This window comes from Melospiza melodia, chromosome 6, assembly GCF_035770615.1.
Source record: "Melospiza melodia melodia isolate bMelMel2 chromosome 6, bMelMel2.pri, whole genome shotgun sequence".
NCBI lineage: Eukaryota > Metazoa > Chordata > Aves > Passeriformes > Passerellidae > Melospiza > Melospiza melodia.
In genome coordinates this window covers 55,258,941-55,270,227 of record NC_086199.1, presented here as the reverse complement: position 1 = coordinate 55,270,227, position 11,287 = coordinate 55,258,941, and the positions used below count along the sequence as shown (strand labels likewise).

The following is an 11,287-nucleotide window of genomic DNA, read 5'->3' as shown; positions in this document are numbered from 1 at the left end:
GGGACATGGGAAGGACAAGGACATCCATGGCGAGGGGCACGGTGCGAGCGGGCAGCACAGCAGGAACAGCTGGAGGGCGGTGGGATCCTGGCATGGATAAACCACCTTCCTCATCTTCCTCCTCCTCCCCTCCCACTCTGAATGGACTGGGGGGTCGGCTTGAGCCTGACCCCCTTCCCCTGGGAAAGCAGCAGGGCCAGGCCGGATAAATCCGTCTTTATTCCAAACCACATTATCAAAACCGTTTAAAAAGCAGCTTAAAACCCAAAACCTGACAGTGGGGGGACCCCAAAACAAGCAGAGCCCCCGGGACGGGGAATGGGATCCCCTCCGCACCCCAAGCCGGCTGGGCTGGGCCAACATCCCTGGCGAGCAGGGAATGTGGGAGCTCTTCTCCCACTCTTGGGGCGTGTGGGGGCTTTTGGGGTGAAGGCACTTGTGGCACGTGTGGCAAGGCACGGCCCCTGATTCTGGGGTGCTCCCAGAGGGATGGGGGGCCCCCAGGACCCCTGGGAGAACCGGGAAGCAGAGCAGGGTGTGCAGGGGGCTCAGCAGAGCGGGGGGACACATGCTTGGGATGGTGGAGCCAAGCTTTGGGGAAGCTTCAGGGGGGCTCAATCCTCCCGGTTCCGGGGCCCCCCAAACTTCTGGCGCCGCCGCAGCTCCTCCACCTTCCACTCCAGGCTCTTGACGGCCGCATCCAGCCGGGCACTGGGATCAGGGGACGCCACCAGGCTGCCCAGGAAGGTGTAGAGCAGCCACAGGCCCAGCAGCATTCCCGCCTGCACCGTGGGGCTCTCCTGGGAAGCGGCCACGTGCAGGAAGGCTCCCAGGAAGAAGAAAAGCTTCAGGCCACGGAGCAGCGGGAGCAGCAGCCCTCGGAGCCGGGTCAGCACCCAGGATCCCAGCAGGGCGGCCACGGCCCACAGGAGCACCCTCTGCACTTCCCCGGGAGCCAGCGCCGCCGTTCGGACCAGCCGGTGGCCTGGGAATGGGATCTGGGGGTCAGCGGTGGCACCAGGAATGGGGGCAGGAGCTGTCCCACGGGGTGAGCCCCACTCACCATTGATGCTGGAGGCAGCCAGGAGATCCCCCAGGATCCCACAGATCGTGCTCAGGGCTGCTGAGATCCCAGACGAAACGATCCACAGGGTGGTGGAGAGGCTCTGCGGGGAAAGATGGGGATAAGGGAGTGGGAAAACGTCCCGTGCCCCTGCACAAGGAGCTCCAGGGAAGGTTTGGGAATGGCAATCCCACCTCCGCCACCATCCGCAGGGGCTGGTGTCCCACCCAGCCTTCCAGGGTGTCCCAAGTGGACCTTCCCAGCCGGAGCAGGAAGTCATCGGAGGTGGTGGCGTGTCCCCTGAATCCCTCCGGGCCATCCTTGGCTCCATCCCCCGCCGATCCCATGAGGAATGGGATCCACAGCAGCAGGGCCAGCAGGGCCCGGTGCCCCACGGCACTCCCCATCCTGGAACCCGGGATCTGTGGGGAAAGAGACACGTGAGGGTGCTGGGAGGGGGAAACCCTGCTGGTTTTGGGGTCCACCTGCTGGCTTTGGGGTGCCCCAAGCAGGAGGGGAGGCTGGAGGCCCCACAGCCCAGTTCCATGCCCCCCCTCGGCACAGGCCTGGGTGTCCCGGCTATTTTTGGGATCGACCAGAGTCAGCGGGACACAGCCAAGGGCACCGGGCCTGGCTGGGAAGGGGGGGCACCCCTTTCCAAAGGAGGGAGCAGGGCGCTCCGGGATGGGACACAGCCACTACTGCCACCCCCGAGACCCCCCCCTGCTCCCCACTTCTCCCCAGTCCCCCCGGGATATCCCCAGTCCCAGTGTGCCCAGCCCCGCCCAGTTTGCCCCATTCCCCTGGAGCCCCCGATCGCCCCTGTGCCCGCCCCCCCTCCCCGGGCCCTCCACGATCCCCAAAATCACCCCACACTTCCCCGGATCTCCCCAATGCCCACTGGACCCCCAAATCCCTCTGTGCGCACCCCACCCACATCTCCGGGGTCTGGGGGATCCCTCGGATCCCCCCAGGATCCCCCCAGGCCCCTCTGTACCCACCTCCCACTGTCCCCCCCACCCCGCAGGATCCCCCCGGTTCCCCCGGGATTCCCCCCCGGAACCCTCCCCGCGGCTCCCTCATCCCGCCTATCCCCCTCTGGAGCATCCCCCGCTCATTCTCCCTCCATTTCCCTCCCAGCTTTCCCCGAATTTGCCCCAATTTTGCCCGAATTCCGCCCCCCACCACAGGGTCCCCCCCGACCCCCCCTCACCGGGGCTTCCCTGGGCTCCGCCGCGGGGCACGCCGGGAGCTGTAGTTCCCGGGACGGCAGCGGGGCATGCCGGGAGCGCGGTCCCCATGGCAACAGCCGCAGGCGGGCGGCGGCGCGCGGTGCACGCCGGGAAGCGCCGTTCCCGCCGGCGGGGGGAGCGCGGGGAGTGCCGGGAGCGCTTCCGGTTCCGGCGGCGGCGGCGCCCGCGTGAGCGCTCGGGAGCGGCGCGGGGGCCGCGCGCGCCAACCGGAACCGGAACCGGGACCCCGGACCGGAAAGGAGAACCGGAAACAGCCTCGGAAGGGCAGCGGGGCCGTAACCGGAGAGCCGCGACCCCCCGGCCTCCGCCATGGCGCTCATCTGCTCCAGTGAGTGCGGAGAGAGCGGCCACGGAGTGCGGGGGGAGAGCGCTACCGAACGGGGGATCCCGGGCTGCGGGGCGGGGACAGCCGGGGTCACCGGGGGATCACCGGGCACGGAGTTCCCAAACCCCCGTTGCCGTCCCGTCCCATCCTTCCCTTTCCCCCGTAGTTTCCAACGAGGTCCCGGAACACCCGTGTGTGTCGCCGGTGTCCAACCACGTGTACGAGCGGCGGCTGATCGAGAAATACATCGCGGAGAACGGCACCGACCCTGTCAACAACCAGCCGCTGTCCGAGGAGCAACTCATCGACATCAAAGGTACCGGGAACGGGCGTGGGAAAGGCTCTCCCGGGAAAAGCGGCTCTCCCGGGGGCGGGAATGGCGGTGCCCGAGGTGTTCCAGGGTTCGAGGTGCCAAACTCAGCTGTGGAGGGCAGGATGGAGAGGGGTAAAGAAGGGATGGTGAAATGGGGAAGTCAAGGAATGGGAGTGATGATCCATAGGGATATCGGGGACACGGATGACCCGTCCATCTTTCCTGCAGTTGCCCACCCCATCCGGCCCAAGCCGCCCTCGGCCACCAGCATCCCGGCCATCCTGAAGGCCCTGCAGGATGAGTGGGTGAGTGAGCACCGGGGGGTTGCCGGGATGGTCCCGGTGCCGTTCCCGGCTGACGGCGGCGCTCCCGCAGGACGCCGTGATGCTGCACAGCTTCACGCTGCGGCAGCAGCTGCAGACCACGCGCCAGGAGCTGTCCCACGCCCTGTACCAGCACGACGCCGCCTGCAGGGTCATCGCCCGCCTCACCAAGGAGGTCACGGCCGCCAGAGAAGGTGACACCAACACGGGGCATTCCCGGGAAGCGGTGCTGGGAAGTGTTTTATCCCTGTTTTCCTCTAAACCTGTTGTGTTTCTGCAGCTCTGGCCACGCTGAAGCCTCAGGCCGGGCTCATCGTGCCCCAGGCGGTGCCGTCAGCGCAGCCCAACGTGGCCGTGAGTCCTGCTCCCCATCCCGGCCCTTTTCCCGCTCATTCCCAGCCCTTTTCCCACTCATTGCTCCCACATTCCCTCTCTGCATGTCCCTTCTCTCTGTGCCACACAGGGTGCCGGCGAGGCCATGGATCTGGGAGAGCTGGCGGGAATGACCCCGGAGATCATCCAGAAGGTAGGGGCAGTGTTCCACACGTTCCCCTCTCCATCTCCCCATCTCAGAATTCCCGGGCTGTGCCCACCCTCCTCTTGTTTTCCAGCTCCAAGACAAGGCCACGGTGCTGACCACGGAGCGTAAGAAGGTGAGTGGCCTTATCCAAGGATTTGGAGGGAGCTGGGATGTGCTGTGCTCCAGCCAAGGCTGATGTTTATCCCTGTTTTTTCCAGAGGGGCAAGACGGTCCCGGAGGAGCTGGTGAAGCCGGAGGAGCTCAGCAAGTACCGGCAGGTGGCCTCACATGTGGTGAGTGCTGGGATGGGAAAGAACTGGGAAACCCCCACACGGAGCTGGGAATTGCTTCTTTATTCCTTTTGGGAGGGTTTTGCTGCCTGTGGCAGTGATTTGGGGATCTCTTCGCTCACACAGGGGCTGCACAGCGCCAGCATCCCAGGAATTCTTGCCTTGGATCTGTGTCCTTCCGACACCAACAAGATCCTCACTGGTAAGGGAGCTTTCCTGGGGGTTTCCCAACTGGGAGTGGGTCTCTTCCTCTGTGTTTTTGGGAATTTGAAGGAGAACAAGAGACATGAGGCAGGTGGATTTGGGGTTGGTTGGCCCCACACTCCCATCCCAGCGCTTCCCGCTCGGTTTTCCAGGTGGAGCCGACAAAAACGTCATCGTGTTCGACAAGAGCTCGGAGCAGATCCTGGCCACGCTCAAGGGCCACACCAAGAAGGTCACCAGCGTCGTCTTCCACCCATCCCAGGTGCGTCTGGCTCTTCCCTCACTCCCAGGATGCCTCAAGTCTGGATATCAGCACCCTCCTCTGCTGGAATCTCTGCTGGGAGCCCTCAGAGAGGTGAATTCCTCCCGTGTGAACTTTCTGGTGTTGTCCTTGTGCAGGACTTGGTGTTCTCGGCCTCTCCCGACGCCACGATCCGGATCTGGTCCGTTCCCAACGCCTCCTGTGTGCAGGTGGTCCGTGCCCACGAGGGCTCCGTGACCGGGCTCAGCCTCCACGCCACGGGTGATTACCTGCTCAGCTCCTCGGATGATCAGGTGAATCCCTCCCCATCCCACAGATCCCACCTGTGCTTCCCACCCCTCCCATATCCAACGCTCTTCCTCTCTCCCAGTACTGGGCTTTCTCGGATATCCAGACCGGCCGTGTCCTCACCAAGGTGACAGATGAGAGCTCTGGATGTGGTAAGCTTTGGAGTTGATTTCCCCATTCTGGGCATCCCATGGCTCCTGCAGTTCATGGGAACTCCTTTGGAGTGGTGTTGGTAGCCTTCCCAACCTTCCTCAGTCTTCCCAACCCTTCCAATCTCATCAACCTTATTGAGTGTTCCCAGCTCTCAAAGTGTTCCCAGCTCCCTATATCTTCCCAACCCTGTGAGTCTCCCCAACCTTCCTGAGCCTTCCTGACCTTCCAAATCTTCCCAATCCTCTTAGGAGTTTTCCCAACCCTCTTGGGAGTTTCCCCAGCTCTCTGAGTCTTCCCAGCCCTCTGATTCTCCTGCTGTCTCCACAGCTCTCACCTGTGCCCAGTTCCACCCAGATGGGCTCATTTTTGGGACAGGAACGATGGATTCCCAAATCAAGATCTGGGATCTGAAGGTGAGGGCTGATGGGAATGTGCTGGAACAAGGGTTTGGGGTGTCTGAGCTTGGTTTGGGGATCAGTCCAAGGAGCAGGACTTTGAGGAATGTTTTTGGAGGTTTCTCCAAAAATCCCAAGGTTCCAGCTGCAGAGCAGCCGCTGGTGACGCCGTGACCGCGCAGGCCGGTTGGGAATGATGCCACATCCCAACTCTCTGATTCCCTGTGCCCACCTTGTCCCCAGGAACGCACCAACGTGGCCAACTTCCCAGGACACTCGGGCCCCATCACCAGCATCGCCTTCTCCGAGAACGGATACTACCTGGCCACGGCAGCCGACGACTCCTCCGTCAAGCTCTGGGACTTGAGGAAGCTCAAGAACTTCAAGACGTTGCAGCTGGATAACAACTTTGAGGTGTGTGATGTCCCTCTCTGCTCCAGGGGTTGTGGCATCCCAGAAAAGCCTTTTTGGGAGCTTTTTCAATGCCTTGTTGTGATTCTTCTCCGCAGGTGAAATCCCTGATTTTCGACCAGAGCGGGACCTACCTGGCGCTGGGTGGGACTGATGTCCAGATCTACATCTGCAAGCAGTGGACAGAGATCCTCCACTTCACAGGTGAGGAGCTCTGGGAATCATGGAAGTGGCTGGGGCAGGAATGGGACAAATCCACTCGGAATTGTGACCATGGATTGTTTTCTGTCCTCAGAGCACAGTGGTCTGACCACAGGAGTGGCCTTTGGCCACCATGCCAAGTTCATCGCTTCCACAGGCATGGACCGGAGCCTCAAGTTCTACAGCCTGTAGCCCTGGAAGTGGGGCTGGGATTTTTTGGGATTGGGGGTGGGAGGTGGGTGGGAATATCCAAGTGGGATTATCCATGTGGGATTATCAAGCTCCCCTGTTGTAGCTGTTGGTGTAAGGGAAGTCAGACATTGCCTTCCCCGTGCTCCATGGATTTACTGTTTAGTTTTTTTCCCCAATTCTGTGTGTTTTCCGCCTTTAGATTGTTTTGTGCTTGTAACTGGTTTCACAAAAAAACTCAATCCCGGTGCTGGTGGACGTGAGAAGCCGGGATGTGTGGAAGGAGGGAGGGAGGGGAGGGAAGACTGTGCAGTTTTGTAAGCAGTTACTTAGTTTCAGTATGGAAATAAAGAATTATTCCCTGTCATCCCAGCTGGAAAAGGCTCCTGTGAAGGGCTGGGGTGTAGTAGGGTGGGATTTGGGAGGGTCTGTGGCTGCTGCCAGTTTGGGAATGGGGATGAGGGTCCCTCTTTCCTTCCCTCCAAAGGACAAACCACACTTAGAGCCGTGTTTTGCACTGGTTTTATTTTTCCAGCTTTCCCAGAGACATCCAATAGCATCCAGGTAGAGGCTGGAGCTGGAAGGAGGAAAAGGGAGAAGAGATAATTTAGAGGGATGAAGGGGTGTTTGGGATGAAGGGGTTTTTAGGGAGCAGAAGGCACTCACCCCTCAGCCTCTCTGCTGAGTTCCCCCTCTCTTGGGAGCCTCAGGAAACACAACGCATCCCTGGGATGTGACTGTCCCCATGCTGTCACCTGTCCTCCTGTCCCCTGGAGACCTCCGTGCTCCTGTGGGGAGCAGCAGGTTGGCTTGGGAAGAGAGGGGCACGTAGAGGTCTTCCCAAATCCCTGGAGGCTCCCAGACTCACGTGAGGGCACTCCCAGCTGGCAGGAGGGCCGGCAGGGCTCCGGCTGGGCCAGGTGGCACACGGAGGCGCTGCAGGAGATGTACACCTGGGAGCCACAGGAATGCCAGCCTCACCTGGGGATCCCCACAAAGGCTCCCCGAGCCTGAAGAGACCCACCCCCAAAAAGCATCCCCAAGCCTTGAGGAAGCTCCCAAAAGCAGCGTGATTTTCCCAACAGGAAAGGACTGTGGGCAGCTCAGTGCTGGGGTGGGTCTGGGGGTATTGGGATGAGAGATTCCCAACACTGAGGCATTCCCAACATGTGGATTCAGGGGGATCCCTCTCACCTCCCCCTCCAGCACAGCCATTTTGGGGGGCTCCACAAAGGCGAAGGTGGAGATGACAAAGCGCTGGTAGTGGCTCGGGAAGGGCAGCTCCGGAGAGGCCGGACCCATCGGAATCAGCCGTGTCCTGTAGTTGTCCCCTTGGAAGGGACACCTGGGTGGGAAACAAGGACACTCTGTCAGCACAGTGACCCCCTCACTTCCATCTTCCTGTCCTTTTCCACTCACCCTTCCACCAGGATGGGCCACTGGGGCTGGGATGTGGCGTGGGAGCCGGGAGAGGCCCAGCAGTGGTGCAGCACCAGCACCAAATTGGGATCTGTCTTCTGGAGCAGCCGGACTTCCACGTAAATGGGGTCCCGGAGCACCCTCACCAGGGGGAAGTCACCCACAGCGTGGTAGGAGCTGTAGGATTCGTCTGTGGGAATGTTGGGAGGGGTTGAGCGGGATGGGGAGCGGGACGGGGAGCGGGATGGGGAGCACTCACCGGTGGCAATGCGCAGCTGGAGCGCCAGCGGGCCCAGCATGGCCAGGGGGGCCGATGTGGGGGGCACGGCCACCTCCACTCCCAAGGGAAGGAGGTCACTGGAATTGTAGATGCACCGAGCTCGGAGACTGGGGAAAAGAGGGAAAGGTGGGAGACTCCCAAATCCTGCATCAGATCCTCCACCAAAGCCCCCTCAGCCCAAAGTGTGGGGACACCACCAGGGACATGGCAGGAGGGAGGGATGGTTTGATCCGAGGGGAAATCCCGGCTCCCTGCCTCGATTTTTCCACCCTCTCCCCTTACATGTAGACGCTGTCCCGAGTGACGGAGCCACGGGAGGATCCCTGGACATCGATGGTGGAGATCAGCTGGTTCTCATAGACCAGCGTGTCCCCGATCACCTGTGCAGGGAACACCAGAATGGGGAACATCCTGGGGATGCATGGATCAGGATTTGAGGCAGGAGGCAGCATGTGGGTGAATTTTTCATTGAAGTTTTGGAGGGACTGGGGGCACTCCTGTCCTGGAGTGACCCCACCGTGCCCACCTGGGGGTTCTCCGGGTTTTCCTGCCCTACCTGGACGGTGGTGCCGCAGTGGGTGACCGGGAAGCGGAACATGACGAAGGCCTCGGACACGTGGCGGGGCTCGCACCCCGCCTGGCCGCCGGCCACCCGCACGGTGTCCAGGTTGTACGGCAGGGCCACCATTCCCCGCGGCACCACCAGCACAAAGTGTCCCTCCAGCAGGCACTGCACGGTGGCTGCGACACCACGGAGAGGCTCCGTCACTCTGAGCACCCTCTCCCGGCGCCGGGGAGGGATTTTGGGACGTGCCCTCCGGGTATCCCTACCGGTATTCCCGTAATAGCAGGGCGTGGTGCGGTCCATGTCGTCGTAGCAGCATCCCGCCTGCAGGCACGCATCCCGTCCCTGTGGAGCCACGCACGGCATGCGGCCCACCGGCACCTGGCACTGCTCCCGGGTCAGCTGCATTCCTGGAGGGAAGCAGAAGAGGGAACACAGCAGGAACGTGGGTTGAAAAAGCGCCTTGAGGCCGTTTCCCTTTGTCCCAGCATCCCATCTTCCTGCCTTACCTGCCCCCGGCGAGGGGTAGAAGAGCGCTGTGGGCTGCAGCAGGCTGGGCTGGGTGTGAATCCCAGGATGCAGCAATCCAGGCTGGGGCCGCAGCCCAGGGAGTCCCAGGCCGGGCTGGGGCTCAGCCTGGGGTCCAGGGCTGATGAAACCTGGCCAGGATGAGAGTCCTGGGTGCACCAAAGCTGGGCTGGGATGGAGTAGCCCAGCCTGGCCTGGGAACCCGGTTTGGGAGTTGGAGGGATGATTGGGACGAGATATTCCTGGCTGGTTTAGGGGCTGACCTCCTGGGCGTTGGAATCCAGCTGGAGTCTGGGCACCGGTGGAGGTCAAGCCAGGCTGGTTGGGGGATACAAACCCTGGGCGAATCCCTGGTTGGTTTTGACCCCCAGGATGATTTTGGAATACAGACCCGGGGCGAATCCCTGGTTGGTTTTGACCCCCAGGATGAATTTGGGATACAGACCCGGGGCGAATCCCTGGTTGGTTTTGACCCCCAGGATGAATTTGGGATACAGACCCAGGGCGAATCCCTGGTTGGTTTTGACCCCCAGGATGAATTTGGGATACAGACCCGGGGCGAATCCCTGGTTGGTTTTGACCCCCAGGATGAATTTGGGATACAGACCCAGGGCGAATCCCTGGTTGGTTTTGACCACCGTGATGTATCCCCCCCATCCCAGGCTGGTTGTGGGATACAGATACCGGACGAATGCCTGGTTGGGTTTGACCCACGGAATGCATCATCCCAGGCTGATTTGGGGATACAGACCCTGGGCGAATCCCTGGTTGGTTTTGACCCACAGAATGCATCATCCCAGGCTGATTTGGGGATACAGACCCTGGACGAATCCCAGGCTGGTTGTGGGATGCAGACCCTGGACGAATCCCAGGCTGATTTGGGGATACAGATCCTGGGCGAATCCCAGGTTGGTTTTGACCCCCAGCATGCATCATCCCAGGCTGGTTTTGGGATACAGACCCTGGGCGAATCCCAGGCTGATTTTGGGATACAGACCCTGGATGCAGGTGCCCCGGCTGGCTCTGCCCCCCTTGATGCCCCAAACTGGGATGGTTTTGGGACACGAGCACTGGGCGAAGGAACCCTGGCTGGCTCTGCTCCCCAGGCTGGGCGGGCTGCACCGCTGGGTGGAACAAGCTTCCCTGGATTGGGTTGACAGGATGAACCCCAGCAGGCTGGGACAGAAGCCCCGAGTGGGCTGGACTGGAATGGTGGTGGATCCCGGGAAGCGCTGGGCTGGGCTGGTACTGTCCCACGGCGTGAACCTGCTCCACGAGATCTTGGGCTGAGAAGTGGGATCCCGTGAGGGTGAGGGAGGAGCCCGAGACCTGGTGCAGGCCGGTGTGGGAGAACAGCGTTGGGCTGTCCCGGCTCGTCCCCTGGGTTCCATCTGGGAGCGCCTCAGAGCCGCCTGGCTTGGGGCAGGTCATGTTGACCTCGTAGGAGGTGACGGGGATCCCGCCGGAGAGCAGCTCCTCCAGCTGCACCCGCAGGACATAGCGGTTCTCCTGAGGGGGGACACGAGGGACAGTCACCCCCATCCTGCTGGAGGGGACCATGGAGGGGACAGGAGCGTCACCTTGAACAGGACGTGGCAGCCATTGTAGCCAGAGGAGAAGATGACAGAGCCGTCCTCCCTGGAATTCAGCCAGTGGAGGCAGATGGAGCAGTTGGCCACGTCAAAGCGGGAGCCAAACTCGTCTGGAGGGACACCATGGATACAGGGATGTGACACATCCATGTGCATGGAAACTCCCCGGGCAGCAACAACAGCTCATCCAAGCCATTGGGCTCATCCCATTGGGACACCATCACCACAGAACACGCCAGGGCTGAGGGGAGTTCCAGAGAAATCCAGCACCCAAGGGGATCCAGGGAGCCCCGCACTCACCCAGAACCTTGAAGCGGACGGTGCGGCCGTGGGACGGGAAGACCAGGAGCTGCATTCCCAGCTCTCCGCAGTTGTGGCGGTACTGCAGCAGTGCCACGGTGGCTCTGGGCCACGGGGACAGGAGGAAGAGGAGCAGGAGGAAGGAGCAGCTCCGTCCCATGGCTGTGACACGGACGGAGCACGGGGCTCTGCGGTGTGGATTTATATCCGGATGGCTGGGATGCGGGGGGGGATCAGGATCAGCTGATCCTGTGGGATGAGCTCTGCCCAGGGCTCCTCGCTCCCCTGCCACCAGTGACCTCAGTGCCCCAGCCCTGTGGTCACCTCCTGTGGCTGTGTCACGGTGACCAGGGACAAACCAAGCTTATCCCACACTTGGAGGCTGTCCCAGAGAACAGGGAATGAAACTGGTG

General features: G+C 61.7%; 3 protein-coding genes across 4 annotated transcripts; 1 reads left to right on the top strand and 2 right to left on the bottom strand.

Moving 5' to 3' along the window:
• Positions 1-201: 201 nt before the first annotated feature.
• Positions 202-2,368, bottom strand: TMEM109 (transmembrane protein 109). The gene is made up of 4 exons (XM_063158286.1): positions 2,277-2,368; positions 1,258-1,485; positions 1,064-1,166; positions 202-985 (listed from the first exon to the last, which is right to left on the bottom strand). Exons 2-4 carry the CDS (start codon positions 1,468-1,470, stop codon positions 615-617), a joined length of 687 nt encoding a protein of 228 aa, XP_063014356.1. The 5' UTR covers positions 1,471-1,485; positions 2,277-2,368; the 3' UTR covers positions 202-614.
• A 115-nt stretch (positions 2,369-2,483) lies between these two features.
• Positions 2,484-6,557, top strand: PRPF19 (pre-mRNA processing factor 19). The gene is made up of 16 exons (XM_063158285.1): positions 2,484-2,644; positions 2,808-2,957; positions 3,183-3,259; positions 3,330-3,471; positions 3,558-3,631; positions 3,741-3,803; positions 3,889-3,930; positions 4,016-4,090; positions 4,214-4,289; positions 4,444-4,553; positions 4,691-4,846; positions 4,924-4,993; positions 5,322-5,407; positions 5,633-5,803; positions 5,899-6,004; positions 6,096-6,557. The coding sequence occupies exons 1-16, from the start codon at positions 2,626-2,628 to the stop codon at positions 6,191-6,193; spliced, it is 1,515 nt and encodes a 504-aa protein (XP_063014355.1). The 5' UTR covers positions 2,484-2,625; the 3' UTR covers positions 6,194-6,557.
• Positions 6,558-6,695: 138 nt separating this feature from the next.
• On the bottom strand, positions 6,696-11,068 carry ZP1 (zona pellucida glycoprotein 1). Of its 2 annotated transcripts, XM_063158284.1 has the most exons (13): positions 10,875-11,068; positions 10,563-10,684; positions 9,783-10,491; positions 8,964-9,713; positions 8,721-8,864; positions 8,446-8,630; positions 8,172-8,269; positions 7,869-7,996; positions 7,610-7,799; positions 7,385-7,535; positions 7,059-7,143; positions 6,857-6,978; positions 6,696-6,767 (listed from the first exon to the last, which is right to left on the bottom strand). In XM_063158284.1, exons 1-12 carry the CDS (start codon positions 11,032-11,034, stop codon positions 6,860-6,862), a joined length of 2,841 nt encoding a protein of 946 aa, XP_063014354.1. In that variant the 5' UTR covers positions 11,035-11,068; the 3' UTR covers positions 6,696-6,767; positions 6,857-6,859. The 2 variants fall into 2 exon arrangements, with proteins under 2 accessions (XP_063014354.1, XP_063014353.1); XM_063158283.1 differs by having other exon boundaries at positions 8,964-10,491.
• Positions 11,069-11,287: the final 219 nt, after the last annotated feature.